The 16,084-nt window shown below is 40.0% G+C and overlaps 1 protein-coding gene across 5 annotated transcripts in view; it reads left to right on the forward strand.

Annotated features, from left to right (window-relative positions):
- Positions 1–16,084, forward strand: part of stard13b (StAR related lipid transfer domain containing 13b) — a 514,228-nt gene that overhangs the window by 469,247 nt on the left and 28,897 nt on the right. For all 5 annotated transcript variants that reach the window (XM_072577224.1, XM_072577226.1, XM_072577229.1 and 2 more), the window contains 4 exons: positions 4,549–5,936; positions 8,538–8,717; positions 11,902–12,061; positions 13,016–13,214. In XM_072577224.1, the coding sequence (XP_072433325.1) occupies positions 4,549–5,936; positions 8,538–8,717; positions 11,902–12,061; positions 13,016–13,214 (1,927 nt within the window). The remainder of the gene's footprint in view (positions 1–4,548; positions 5,937–8,537; positions 8,718–11,901; positions 12,062–13,015; positions 13,215–16,084) is intronic.

A 16,084-nucleotide genomic window follows, 5' to 3' on the forward strand; every position in this document is an offset into this window, starting at 1 on the left:
TTGATTCTCCTGCTCCTCTGATGCTACCTGACCTGTTGTGCTTTTCCCGCATCATACTCTCTACTCTTATCTGCAGTCCTCACTTTCTCCTCCCTGTATAAAATGTGCCTCAACATTGACAATGGGGTGTTGCTGATGGAGCTTAACGTGAGGCCTGTTGATCCTCAAAGCAGAACATAGGTAACAAAATAAATAGGTCAGTGTTAAGGACTTGTGGTTAGAAAGCCCACGTCTGTTATCTGGAGCTTAATCCCAGAAGTGTTAAAAGGTTTTGTGCCCTCTAGCTCCAACCCCAATATCCCCCTTTTTCTCTTTATATGTAACGTGCCAATGTAATGTCAACTCATGGCCTTAAAGCGTCGTCATGGTGCCTTGTATTAACTCCATAGGATATAGGCATCGCTGGCTGGCAAGCATTTATTGCCCATCCCTAGTTGCCCTTGAAAACGTGGTGGTGAGCTGTTGCCTTGAGCCGCTGCAGTCCACGTGCTGTAGATTGACCCACAATGTCATTATGGAGGGAATTTCAGGATTCTGATCCAATGACAGAAAAGGAATGACAATATATTTCCAAGTCAGGATGGTAAGTGGCTTGGAGGAAGATTTCAGGTGGTGATGTTCCCTTGTATCTGCTACTCTTGTCCTTCTAAATGGAAGTGGCCTTGGGTTAGGAAGCTGCTGTCTGAGGATCTTTTGAATTTCTGCAGTGTATCTTGTAGATAATAGCAGCAGTCTGTTCTGAGTGTCCGTGGTGGAGGGAGTAGTTGCTTGTGGATGTGCCTGCCATTCAAGTGGGCTGCTTTGTCCTGGATGGTGTCAAGATTCTTGAGGGTTGTTGGAGCTGCACCGTTCCAGGCAACTGGGGATATTCCATCACACTCCTGACTTGTGCCTTGTAGATGGTGGTCAGGCTTTGGGGAGTCGGGACGTGAGTTACTCATCGCAGTATTCCTAGCCTCTGACCTGTTGTAACCATTGTTTATGTGGGGAGTCCAGTCGAAGTTTTGGTAAATGGTGATCCTTGAGGATGTTGATAATGGGGAATTCAGTGATGGTAACGCCATTGAATTTCAAGGAATGATGGTTAGATTGTCTCTTATTGGAGATGTAATCCAATATTAACTGATACCTCCACAGGTGGAGGAGCTTGAACTTGAAATTGATGATAAAATGAGTTTCATTTGAAATGTAGTTTATCTGCATTGCCAGTTTTAAATATTCGTCAGTTCCTTTCTCTAACTTGTCCTGGGGATGTCTGAACTGCAGCTACAATGAGTAGCTGAGAATATTTCTGGGAATGGGAATATCTCTGAATGGTGTTGTTAGGGCATTGTCCCGCATCACTGTTGTTGTTCTGTTTGTATAATCCTGTGTGATGTAACAATTTTAATTATCATAAGATTGCATTTGCTGGAATTTCGTCATTATGATGTGTCAGGAAGGGAAAGTTATGTGAGCACTTTGTTCCAGGGTGCAGTTGTACACATTAAATTAGATACTTAGAAATTGGCCGATGGTCAGGCATGGGAAGGCGCAACTATAGTTGGCGAAGGTACGGGGACCTCTAAGGTAGCATTGAAGAAGACTCATCTTTTGCAATTGTCCAACAGGTTCAAGGATCTTGTATAATGAGGCTTGGTTGGGACCCAGGTCAATAAAACAATAAAAAATTAGTTCAGTAGGACTGATGACAAATAGAAAGTTTTGACAATTGAAGTGAACTGTTGACTTTGTTCGAATATGGTTGTAAGTTTGCTCATTGAGCTGGAAGGTTTGTTTTAAGACATTTGTCACCATACTAAGTAACATCAGTGAGCCTCCAGTGAAACACTGGTGTTAGGTCCTGCTTTCTATTTGTGTCTTGAGGTGGGTGATATCATTTCCAGTTCTTTTTCTGATGGTTTTGCTTAGTATGGTGACAAAATGTCTGAAAGCAAACCTTCCAGTTCAGTAAGCAAACCTACATCCAGAACCTCAACCTGAGATACAAATCTTCTCAAAATTTATTTTTAATATCTTTAATGGATAGACTAAGTTTCCTGTGATCTCTGGTCAATGTCTCAATGATTATTTTGGCAAGATTGAGGTGTAAAATGTTGGAAACCTGTTTTAATAACTTGATTTGTCTAGCACTTTATAATGTTGTAGGGACAGTAGTTTTACATTCAAAAAATTGTAAATTGATATTTTTTTTTCTCTCTTGGCATTTCCACACTTGCCGTTGTTATTGTATAGCTCACCAGTTATATTGATGATGGTTCATGATACATGTTGGGTGAGGAGCCTGAATTGGCATTGACTCTCTCAAACTGTATGAGGGGCCAAAGGGGGTGTTTGAAGGGGCAGGAGTTGGCCTGGAAATGATCTCTATAAGATCTTTTGAATTTACCCGTGAAAAGTTGCCAAATTCAGACTATAGCTCACAACTCCTCTGAAGGGACTGTGGGCCACAAAAAATTGATTTGGTGATGGGGGAGGGCGTTCTATGTGGTGCCTACTTTGGCATTTTAGCCAGCCAGGTTGAGAATGTAGCTTCACTAAATTTATGTGGGGAATGCCAGGATCAGAACTCGCCAGCTGTTTTTAATAGCTCTGGAGTTGTTCGGACTTGTCAAATCCAAGCCATGGTTTTGCAGGGAAAGAAATAAATAGCCAATAAAATTAACTAAGAATGTGATTAAATATTGTATCAATGGATTTAAATGGAGTTTCTAGCAAGCCTGCTACTTATTCTCCACTGCAGTGCATGTTACTCGGAAAGTTTAATCGTGAAATGTCTGGACACAACCACCTTGCTGCAATCGTTCACTTTGGGAATTTGTTTTTATTTTGTGTGTAACAAATTTGCACTTCGGTCGGCCTGCTAATCCTCAGCTAAATAAAAAGATAACAGACCTTGAGAGGGTTTGTCAATGCAATCTTTCTGCTGTTTCCAGCTGTGAGAATGTAATTCTCAAAGATGAGGTTGTAAGTCCGAGCAATCTGCACCTCCCTCACCTGTTTATTTTGTGAATAATGAGGCATTACAACAACAGCAACTTACGATGATGTAGCACTTTTGAAATTGAAAGGAGCCCCAAAACACTCCTCAGTCGCGTTGTCGGATAAAATTTGATGTTGAGCATGATTAGGACATGTTGGGGCAGGTGGCTAAAAGCTTGGTAGGTAGGTTTTAAGGATACTTTGAGAAAGAGGGCAAAGTAGAGATACGCGGGGCTTAAAGGGGCACTTGCAGGCTTAGGCACCTGAAGACACAATAATGGAGCAGTGAAAATTGGGACTTCACAGGAGATCAGTTGGCAAATGGCTTGCAAAATTCCTGCTGATACCAATCCCTTTTCCAGTGAAGCACAAACTGTGAAGAAAATAGTGAGTCAAAGAATTAGAATGTAATACTTCTTGGGAATTCTACCTGTGGAGGAGAAAATGAAGAGGAAATTTGACACTAGCTTTCAAAATGAGGGGTTTGAACTGAGTAGATGGCAGGAGAAGTTGTTTCCTCTCTCAAAAGGCCACCGACATAAGGTAACCTACGAGAAAAGCAAATACGATGCGGGAAGAAACCTTTTACACAGAGTATTGGTGTCTGGAATGTGTTGCTGAGTTATGCTAAAGCAGAGTTGATGGGGCCTTCTAGCGGACACTGCATGCTTTCTTTAAAAAAAATAAATAACAATCAACCCTATTTAGGAAAGGCAGGAGAATGACGCCAAGTTATAACACTCACTCAGAGCTGGTGCACATATGGGCAAATGGCCTCCTACACCATGATAATCCTGTGAAGTAAGAGTTGCCCTGTATGAGCCAAAGTTTGAGAGAGGGAGAGGCAATATGGTAGGGGCAAGGACAGAGACAGGAATCACAGGTCTCAGCACTGTTCCTTGCCTTGGACCCCTGTATTGCCCCCCCACTCCATCTTTGCTGGCTCATAACTCTGGGGCTGTGGCCCTCCAACTTTTCTAGAAGTCTAGGTTCTGGCTATGATATAACCCGGTCCCAGGCAAGGGAGGGTGGTTCACTCTCTGTTTTTTTTAGTTAAAAATCACCAACACCAGATTCTAGTCCACAGGTTTATTTGGAAGTACTAGCCCTCGGAGCAATGCTCCTTCATGGACTATACCCTGGTGTTGTGTGATTTTAAACTTTGTCAACCCCAGTCCGACACCAGCATCACTATATCATTGCTTTTTTTTCCAGAGATGGCATTTTCCAGTTCACTTTTTTTTTCAAACTCCTGGGATCTATTTGAACTGACTCTGTCTGTAGATCTACTGACTGTCTACTAAATAGAATGCCGAAGAATTGTCAATCCACAGAGGTCTTTATGCAAGTATGTTCGTTTTAGCTTGTTTCCTAAGACACTACTTTATTACAACTTCCTGTGTGCACAACATCTGATAAAACCTCCGATAACATTCTTATCTTGCTCAATCTTACAGCATAACAAAAGAGAAGAAGGCAGTGAAGTGCATAGTTTCTGTAATTTGTTTATTCGGTTCTGTCAAATATGATAAAAAGGTAACGATTGTATTTGCATTGCTCTTTCAGAGCGAGGATTCTGATGAAGATGACTTGTGCGCAATTAGCGATAAGTGGACTTTTCAAAGAAGCAGTAAGAGGTGGTCCCGACTGGATGACATTGATGTGCTGTTTCCCAGGCAAGACAGTCAGCTTTCTGCAGGTGGCACAAAGTTAAAAAATACAACTAGCAGTGAAAGTGTCCTCACTGATCTCAGTGAGCCTGAAGTCTCCTCCATTCACAGTGAAAGCAGTGGAGGAAGTGATAGCAGGAGTTCAGCTGGTAGAACTGTAGAAAGAAACTGTGCAACCACAGAACACCCAGAGAGATCTCTTCTAAACTGCGCTGAACCCGCAGTAATGCCAGATTCCACCTTACTGAATAGCTCGTTGTCTCCGACTCCAAAAGACATTACAAACTATAGTTTCGGTCTAAAAACTGAAAGCGCAAAAGCAAAGGCTAAGAATCTTCTAAAGCGTATGGAAACATTGAGACCAAGAGCTTCTCATAAATTTAAGGGAACGATGCGCTCTGGACCATTGGTTATTAGCTCACCTGTATTGCAACAGGAGCCTGAGTCACTAAGGACCATGCATTGTATCGAGATAGTCAATGGAAGCTTAAGTAATTTAGCAAAAGATACAACCAAAAGTGGATTTTCATCATTGGCTCAATCCAGTAGTGATAGCCACTCTGAAACCAGCAGCAGCGCTGTAAGTACACCATGTTTAAAATCACGGAAGAGACGTTTTACCAACAAACGTAGTGGCATGTACCTTGAAGACATCGATTTCATGTCAGGAACAACAACAAAGCAAGTGGCAGATCAGAATCGTAGAAATGAATTTCATTCCCAAGAAAACCTTGTTGTTCACATTCCAAAGGATCACAAACCAGGCACTTTTCCAAAAGCACTCTCCATTGAAAGCCTTTCTCCGACTGACAACTACAATCCTGTAAACTGGCGAACTGGAAGCATCTCTCTTGGAAAACAGAAATGCAACATTAACAAACCCAAGAATTGCTATCCAAAGGGAAGCAGGATCAGCATCTATGACAACGTACCTGGATCCCATTTATATGCCAGCACTGGTGATTTGATGGACTTGGAAAAAGAAGATATTTTTCCTCACTTAGATGATATCTTACAGCATGTGAATGGACTGCAACAGATTGTAGACCACTGGTCAAGAAACGTGTTACCTGAAATACAGGATGATGAGCTCTCTGTCTGTGAACGCCAATTCCACACGTCCAATCAAATAATGCTTGACTTTGAAAGGCATTCTATGTCAGATGGTCAGACTACACCCAGTGACCTTGATCGAGATGGTCAATCCCTGAATGAATCTGAAGCTGTAGGACTAAGAGACCGTAGGGACTCTGGGGTAGGGGCATCTTTAACCAGACCTAGCAGGTTAGTAGCCAAAATGTTATTCTGCCTTATTCCAGCTGGGAAGATGAAAATTGCTGGTACAAATGAAAAGTGAGTCTTGATTTTTTTTTGTGTCAATTAATTTATTGACTATGCAGAAAAATCAATGCATATAACTAATCCAGTGCTGAGATGTCAATAAGACAGCCAATTGGTTTTCCCAGTTAACATTCTCTTACAATCTGCTTTCTAATAGCAATTTAGACCACCGAGCACATTTAACTGGTTTATTAATGTGGACATGATTGCTGTGCGCATAAGGGAGTACTACTTGAAGCAGCTAATGATTCTTTGTATCTTTAAATAGATTTTCCTTCATTAGAAGGAAAATTGTTATATCATTTGGGAATCCAAAGTAAAAAGCTAGAGCTTTCTTTTCAATTTGGTAATAAACCTGAGACTTGCAGGAGAAAAAATGACCAAATCATACAGCTTTAGTTTGGCATTTAAATAAACTGTCAATAGATGCAACAATTGATCATATTGATCATTTTGTCCACTTAGAACTATATTTGTGGTGGTTGATTTGGCGGGACAAAAAAGTACCTTAATAAAATAGATGGAAGTTGAGTACTTTTTAATTTGACTCAACAGGCTAGAATCTACCAATCACATAGAACATTGATTTTACATTTCAATCCCCATCAGCTTTGATAGAGAATAAAATAGGGGAGAGTGCAAACTCAACGCTGTACTTGATTTCCCCTTATCCACCCCAGTAGTTGATGCTGGAATAGTTTTAAAATAGGTAAAAAAATTATTTTTATGAATGGTGCCTCTTTAACTGCAAAATGCATCATCGCCGAGCAAAGTGCAGACGAAATATATAAACCAAATGTACCTTTCAAGAGGCTCAATCATTTCCATTTAAACCGATTCAAACTTGTATGTTGTCTTTTGATTGTTGAAGTTGTCCAGATAATTGTATTTTAAGGACCACCAATGTTGGTTTGGGCACTTTTATTTCCAAACCTTAGTATGGAAGTAATTTACAAAGACCAAGGGATATAAGTGGAGTCACGTTTTCCCAGTGGGAATCTTGGTTAGAGATTTTGAAAAGTAGTTATTGATGAGAAATTCATAAACTTAACCTTTTTTTGAATAATCTGTTATCTCAAGCCTATTTCTCCACCACATATGTCAATTTCACAAATAAATTCAATCAGGTTTCTCAATTGCAGTTTCCCTTGTTGAATTGGGCGTCTTCCACTTATTTGCTATTAGTATAGCTTAGTGATGTTTTGACGAAATTCATTATTTTAAGGATGATGTTGAGGTAGAGTCAGATCAACGATGAACCTCTGAAATGGCAGTGCAGACTTGTTGATTTGAATAACCTATTCCTATTTCTTACCGTCATTTTTTTTTTGTAATACATAGTAATTTTATGACCTGACCAATTGTGAAAGCAGTGTGTCAAATTTATCACCCTAGTCATGAGAAGTAAAGAGGAAAAATTGGTTTGCAACAGGTTACTACTTAAGCTACTGTGTTGCTGTTTTTCCCTCTGGTAAAGGGGGTTGACAGTTGATGATTAATATGGGAGTTACCTGAAAGCAGTAACTTTTGGATTTTCAAATGTTTCTTATTCTGACCAAGGTGACTATTTCCTTTTGTAATGCATCTAAAGCTTTGAGATTGTGTGCTTCTGCATCAACAGTCTGATGTCCTGTCTGGTTGTGTTACTTTGTATCACCGACCTAATGTCTCATGAGTTTGTATGACACCATGTATCACTGATTCGATACTAAGGTCTATGCCATTTTGTACCACTGTTCTTGCACACAAGGTCTACTGTACTCTTCTCTTACTGGTCTGATTCCTGGAAGGTTCCATGTCATTTCAACTGATGACACAACATTGGGTGCAATGAAGAATCAGCTGTGGCTGTGGCTTAATGTGCAGTGAATTACAGGCAATAATCTGTTGCTATCCGTAGTTTTGTCTTCGGGATATCCTGTCATGGGCGTCTGCACTTATCTTGGTGATGCTGTGTTTTATAGTTAAAGGGGCACTGTTTATGAATGTATGGGTTCCCACTATAACTTTGATCATCATTATTCTTTTTTACATGGTTACTAATTGAAGCGTTCCAACAGGCCATTATTGTTTTCTGAAATTGTGCATTTTTCAAGATGGTTACGATAATGATTACTGTGCTCTCGCTTTAGTTGATTACATGCCTTGAATCTCCCTCTATTCACGCGTGGGAGTAAAACTCCAGTTAGGCTCTTCACTCCTACATTCTTTGAATACTAGATTGATCTTATTATCAGCGCAATATGCAAACCTGTGTGCATGAACACCCCTCCAGAATATTATTCACACCACGACACAGGTTCGAGATCAGTTGTTTTGGATTTTTTTTATTTTAAAAAGCAGGGAGTTTCAGCTAAATTCTACTGCCGATGCGATGCTGTGGCATAATACTTATAGTGCAGCAAATTAATGATGCATAAATAGTAAACAATAAATGGTTAATGGTTTGGTTTTTTTTCCTTTTTACAATGTAAAGTTTCCAAATTATATGTGGCTGCACCTAGCTCTTTAATTCTGTTTTTAATACTTTTTCAATATTTATAGACGTCAAAGGTTACGGTGGCACAGTTTCCAGATTTCACATCGACTTAGCCTCACTTTAGCTTCACTACAGATCAGCAATCAGTCAGCAGCTCAGCTCAACTTGCTGCAGAAGTTTTCCCTCCTTCGACTCACAGCAATAATGGAGAAATATTCACCATCAAACAAACATGGGTGGACCTGGTGAGTTATCTTTTGAGTCTGAGAGCAGTGAAACCACAAACCGTCTTTGTCATGTTTTATAAATTGAAAAGTTGGTCGTTGCTAGGGATCAGAAGTGGATGAAATTCTGTCATTTTTAAAACAATTAGAACCTCCCCTTGCCACACTAAATGGTTAAATGGGATTGTCTAGAGTCTATTTTGGAATCCTAGAATTCTAAAATGCCAGGTAGGAAGTTGCGCAGTCTTCTGAACACAACTTTTGTTTGCCTCTTATTTGTACTTACTGAAAAGGCACAATTTACCTATATTTAATGTAGTACTTGATCTTTTGCTTGTTTCCCTTTTTGCCATCACCGTGAGGCGAACCAAGAAAACAACCTCGAGGCTGTCCTCAAATTGAGACACACAGGCCAACATCGAGGACTGCTCAGATCTCTCATTGCTTAGTCAATGTTCATTGGGGGCGGGGGGGGGGGGGGGAGCGGTTGTGGGTGTTACTGGCATTGCTATATTGTCATAATTAAGATTACTTTTATTCCAGATTAAATCTGATGTTCTCTCCAAAGATGATGCTGTTGAGTATTGAGTATTTCCAAGATTTTCTAAAACTTATCCAATTTTCCAGTGTTCACAGACTTTTTGGAGATTTCACTTGACAATCTCCTGACTTATTAAAGGAAATACTGTTCTCTTTTTCTCTGTTCACCCATGAGTCACACAGCAACATTTTAAAGTTTAAAACAACACTTGCAAGATATTGCTGCTTAATTGAGTCTGCAAAGGTTGAAATAAAGACAGAATGTCTGAGAGAGCCTGGAATGTTTCTTTGCTCCGGCAAATACGTTGTGCAATGACCTGTAAAAGGTGGAAATCTATCTCCACTTTTCACATCCTGTCGAACTAAGTCAGTGTTCACCTATACCTGTCATCAAGCAGCGTTAGTGTTTACGATAATGCGTGAGTCTCTTTGACTAGGTTATTAGAGATGTCAAATTAAATTATTAACCTGGAAAAGAATGCTGTTCCATTTCCTTTGGAAGCTGGTCATATTGATTTGATCAACAGCAAAGCATGATCACTGTACAGTCCTTGTGGAGATAAAACCCCACCTTCGCATTGAGAATATCCTCCACTGTATTCTGTGGCACTATCACAATGCTAAATAGGATGGATTTCAAACAGATCCAGCAACTCAAGACCGGGCATCCGTGAGGCGCTGTTAGACGTCAGGTTGTACTCCAGCACAATCTGCAACCTCATGGTCTGGCATGTCCCCGATTCTACCATTGCCATTAAACTAGGGGAGCAACCCTGGTTCAATGGGGGATGCAGGTGCCCCTGCCAGAAGCAATAGCAGGCTACAAGGAACAGAAATAAATGCTGGCCAGTCAGAGATGTCACCTTCTCACGTTCTCAACACATTTTAACCAATGCAAATAGCACAAGATTGGTGATAATTAAGAGCCATGTATTCTCCCATGAGTATCTTGAGTTCCTCAAATTCTGTCCTCTTTCTTATCTGTGCTTTTTACACAATCTACCATTGGTGGCTTGCTTTCAGTTGCCAATGATAGAGGTTTGGCTCCTTAAACCTATCCTCCTCTTATTATTCCATCTTTTTAGACACTCAGAGTCATAGAGATGTACAGCTTGAAAACAGACCCTTTGGTCCAACCCGTCCATGCCAACCAGATATCCCAACCCTATCTAGTCCCACCTGCCAGCACCTGGCCCATATCCCTCCAAACTCTTCCTATTCATATACCCATCCAAATGCCTCTTAAATGTTGCAATTGTACCAGCCTCCACCATTTCCTCTGGCAGTTGATTCCATACATGTACCACCCTCTGTGAAAAAGTTGCCCCTTAGGTCTCTTTTTTTTTAATATATCTTTCCCCTCTCACCCTAAGCCTTATGCCCTCTAGTTCTGGACTCCCCGACCCCAGGGAAAAGACTTTGTCTATTTATTCTATCCAGGCCCCTCATAATTTTGTAAACCTCTATAAAGTCACCCCTCAGTCTCCAGGGAAAACAGCCCCCGCCTGTTCAGTCTCTCCCCATAGCTCAAATCCTCCAACCCTGGCAACATCCTTTTAAATCTTTTCTGAACCCTTTCAAGTTTCACAACATCTTTCCGATAGGAAGGAGACCAGAAGTGCATGCAGTATTCCAACAGTGGCCTAACCAATGTCCTGTACAGCCGTAGCATGACCTCCCAACTCCTGTACTCAATACTCTGACCAATAAAGGAAAGCATACCAAATGCCACCTTTACTAACCTATCTACCTGTGACTCTACTTTCAAGGAGCTATGAACTTCTTACAACCTAACTCTTTAAGCTTTTCGTCATCTAGCCTTATTTGTCTTAGTCTTATACATTTGTTTAATAATTCATTCATGTGAAGCACCTTGAGAATTCATATACTTCATGATAGCAACTTGCTGAAAGCATTTTAAAAATCTGCTGTCTAAAATTATCTCGTTATGCAACATATAAGTTATAATTGCTTCCATTGGTCATGATTGGAGTGCTAAACCACCATGATTGTTTTCTCTTTAATGCCAACTCCTCGATCCAGGCCGATTTAAATTGGTGTTATAATACAGGGAGCATTATCTAATTAAATGGTGAAGAGGCTCAGTTGGCTGAATGACCTCTTGCTGTTCTACAGTGGCAGTCATATTCGTAGATTTCAGGCAGCAGGATGGTATGTTAGAAGAGCTCATGTAAATTAATTTATGTTTTGAAGCGATTTCATTCCAATCATGTCCAGTCTGATCAATGTTCATGAATCAGTAATAGTCTGGTGAATTGGAAAAGCTTTTTGTGTAGTTCTTGCTCAACTATAATTTAGAATGTAGACTTCATAAAATGTTTAACAAAAAGTATATCTTTTAATGTTTGTTGGTTTCCTGACTTCTCTGCAATAATAACAATTGCTGACAGGAAGTGAATATTCTCAGATTACCAAAAAAAAGCTTTTTTAAAAAGCAAGGCTTTTCACTGTACTTAGTTACATATGACTACAATAAATCAAATCCAATCAAAAAACATGTTCTTTATTTCTTTAAATCATGTATTTGTGGTATATTTTTAAGTTAACATTTGACATTATTTTCAACAATAAGCAGGGTATTTCTGTCATGTGCTTAAATGGACCATGTCATCTTTAGTAAGCAACGTCATGTGGTTTCTTGCAGGTCTGTGCCCAAATTCATGAAGAGAGTGAAAGTACCTGACTACAAAGACAAGAATGTCTTTGGTGTGCCTTTGGTAGTTCATGTACAGAGGACAGGACAGCCTCTCCCTCAGAGCATTCAGCAAGCCATGCGTTACCTAAGGAACCACTGTCTAGATCAGGTACATGAATGAATGTATTGAAACTGACCAGAACATCATAGATGTAATTGACATCAAAATTTATATTTGGTGTAATATCTTCTGTGTCATGTCAGCTTTCATGAGAAAATTTGCTAACCATTTCATGGAACTAACTGGCCAGGTTTTGTGGAGTGAGGGATATATACTACAGTTTTCTAAATTGGATGGGAAATTATTAAACTTTGGTTGGCTGGTAGTACAGGCAAGCAAATGTGGGTATTTTTTCTTTAACTGAAGATGTGGAATCAAGTGGGTAGAGTTCAGCAGAGAGAAATGTTCAATGTCAAGATGAAGGGCTTATGCCCGAAACACCAACTCTCCTGCTTCTCGGATGCTGCCTGATCTGCTGTGCTTTTCCAGCACTACACTTTTCAACTCTGACTCTCCAGCAACTTCAATCCTCACCTTTGCCCGCATTGAAAAGCACCCAATTGAAATATGGTCCAGTATTCAACCGAGAAAGAAAACTCTCAGGCCACCAAAAACTGCCTGCGTCGCATATTGTGGAAATCTTAAATGGCTGTGGATATGTCCACACTTATATTTTGTATTCCCTTTACAGATCATAACCACTCTCTATCATCTGTTTTCTCCAGGAAGGGATATGACAATTAAGAGGAAGCTGTTCATTTTTTAAAAATGAATGGGTTTGTGCTGAAGATGAGCACATGAAGATTAAACATCTGAGTATCAATTATGAGGATATCTTGAACTTACTAAGTAACTGCTGAACAGCTGATTGAGTTGGCAAACATGCAATTCACTCATTTGTCTCCCACGCATGATAATGAATCCTATGACTTATTGTTGCAGATGTTTAAGTGTCATTTTACAACTATTGGCTCTAACCTGGAAGTTAGTGAATTTAATAATTTACAGCACACTTACAGCTAATTGATATTTTTCCATTTTAATACTTCTATTTTATTCCAGGTGGGTCTGTTTCGGAAATCTGGGGCCAAATCCCGAATTCAAGCTCTTCGACAGATGAACGAAGCTTCTCCAGACAATGTTAGTTATGAAGATCAGTGTGCCTATGATGTAGCCGATATGCTGAAGCAGTTCTTTCGAGATCTCCCAGATCCTCTCCTGAGTAGCAAGCTAGGGGAAACTTTCCTGCATATCTATCAGTGTAAGCAACACATTGACGATAGATAACATCGATTTTTAAAGCTTTTAATAGAGCTATCCTGCTTTGTTCTCCATGCTGAATTTTTATTAATCATTTCTAAAGGAATTAATCAAATTAAATTATTAATATCCTAGAAGAATCATTGAATAACAAAGATAAAGTTATTAGCAGTACAGTTCTTTTGGGGATTATAATACAGAAGTTGAATTACAAAATGGAGATGAAATCAAATTAATATTTGAACAAATCTGCTATTTTGTCATTTTTTCTATTATAAAGAATGAGAGTCTGAACTGAAATTGACCCAGTAAGTATTTATTCCAGAACTTTTCAATTAGATCTATTGATTTTTTTTTTGCATAGATTCATTGTTTCTGATGTTGATTATATCAGATATCCCATAAAGTAGCTGATTTTGTTAATCAAATAACATGACCTGCATATTGAGCAAATGCTAATTAGGCTAACTGGTCCATGTGAACACCCTCCCATATTCCTTCATCTAACCCTCCTAACATTCCTTTCCCATTCTTGGGTTCCCAATTCTTGACCCTAGTTAAAACTTATAGGTCACATGTCCCAGAGATGGTGGTTACTAGTTGCCCTTGATATCCAGGTTGCATTTGACCAAATATGGCTTTTTGTGTGAGGTCAATGATCTCAGCTCCAGGGCATCTCTGGAGGGATTCCTCAGGGTAGTGACCTAGGCCCAGCCAACTTCAGCTGCTTCATCAATAACTTTCCCTCTACCATAAAATCAGAAGTGGGGATGTTCATCCACGATTTGTGCCATGTTTAGCCCATTTCTGACTCATAGAATAGATCATAGATTTCCTACAGTGTGGAAACAGGACATTTGGCCCAACAAGTCCACACTGACCCTCAGAGTATCACACCCAGACCCATTTCCCTATCCCAGATTTACCGATTAATGCACCTAACCTATACATCCCTGAGCACTATGGGCAATATAGCTTGGCCTGTCCATCCAACCTGCACATCTTTGGGTTTTGGGAGGAAACCAGAGCATCAGGAGGAAACCCCCGCAGACACTAGGAGAATAGCTATCTGTGTGGAGTTTGCACAATCTCCCGAGGCAGGAATCTAACCCAGGTCCCTTGTGCTGTGAGGCTGCAGTGCTAACCACTGAGCCACCATGCTAACTCAGCAGGTACCAAAGCATTCCATGTTCAAATGCAGCGAGAGTTGGACAATAACCATACTTGCTGCTAAAACGTGGCAAGTAACATTCCCACCACACAAATATCAGGCAATGACTATTCCCAGTAAGAGGCAATTTAATCGTCACCCCTTGACATTCAATATTGTCACCATCACTGAATCCTTCGCTGTCAACATCCTGGGGGTTACCATTGACCAGAAACTGAACTGGATGAGCCATGTTAAAGCCATTGCTGCAAGAGCAGCAAGTCACTCAGCACCTGATTTTCCAAAATCTGTCCACCATCTACAAAGAACAAGTCCAGAGTGTGATGGAAAACTCCCCACTTGCCTGAATGAGTGCAATAGTCTAGAAGAACAAAGGAATTCACTTGATTGGTACCACATCCATAAGCTTCCACGATCCATCCACCAATGTTCAATAGCAGCAGTGTGTACCATTCACAAAATTCAACAAGGTCCCTTTGAACAGCACTTTCCAAACTACTTACGCCTAGAAGGACAAGGGCAACAGATATATAGAAACACTACCACAAGCAAGGTCCCCTCCAAGCCACTGACCATTCTGATTTAGAAATGTATTCTCCTTTCTGCATTGTTACTAGGCCAAAATCCTGGAATTCTGTCCCTGCCAACAACATTGTGTGGGTCTTTCTACAGCAAGTGGATTACAGCAGTTCAAGAAGGAATACTGCAAGGCATATCACAATCTGGTCACCTTTCTATAGGAAGGATGTTGTTAAACTTGAGAAGGTGCAGAAAAAAATTACAAGGATACTATTGGGAATGGAGGGTTTGAGATATTGGGAGAGACTGAATAGGCTGTGGTTTTTCTCCCCGAGACTGACCTTTTTCTACAGGTTTATAAAATCATGAAGGGCATTGAGAGGGTGAATAACAATGGTATTTTTCCTAGGCTGGGTGGGGGGGAAGGGGGTGATCCAAAACTAAAGATGCTGACATCCTGACTTAATTAAAACAAAATAGGGATTTCTAAACCGATCCTCCAATAACAGTTGAATTCTTGATCTCTTATCTGCAAAAGTGAAGGTTGGATTATTGTGTCTTGAAAAATGCCATAGATTATCTACTTGTGTCCTTTATTATTAAGGCCATGATGTAGAGATGCCAGTGTTGGACTGGAGTGGACAAAGTTAAAAATCATACAATACCAGGTTATAGTCCAACAGGTTTATTTGGAAGCACTAGCTTTCAGAGTGTTGCTCCTTCAGGTAGCTGTGCAGCAGGATCATAAGAGACAGAATTTATAGCGAAAGCTTACACTATCATGCAAATGAAACGATATATTGAACAAGCCAAAATTGCTGTTAAGTCTTTCTTCTTTTAGAATGGGTTACAAGTTGCAGTTCACTAATATATAAATCCCGAGTCACATTCTCGAGATAACTTAAGGTGACATCTGAGCTCAGACAATGCATTAAAAGTGTGAGGCTAGTCTGTCTGTATCCTAATCTTGAGCCAGACCGGTTCTATTTCGAAAGTAGGAATTTATAAAACATTACATGGATTGACTTCCTGCAGGTTGTATGCTTTTTGAGCAAAAATAGAATGTCTCTGCAAATACAATTATGCAAATTCACTCCATAAATTTATATGTGAGGTGTTTTGCATGTGTGTGTGCTTGGTAGTTTGTGTGCGTGAGTGCGACAGAGTATAAGTCTGTGAGA

Source organism: Chiloscyllium punctatum, chromosome 9 (assembly GCF_047496795.1).
Source record: "Chiloscyllium punctatum isolate Juve2018m chromosome 9, sChiPun1.3, whole genome shotgun sequence".
NCBI classification, from domain to species: domain Eukaryota; kingdom Metazoa; phylum Chordata; class Chondrichthyes; order Orectolobiformes; family Hemiscylliidae; genus Chiloscyllium; species Chiloscyllium punctatum.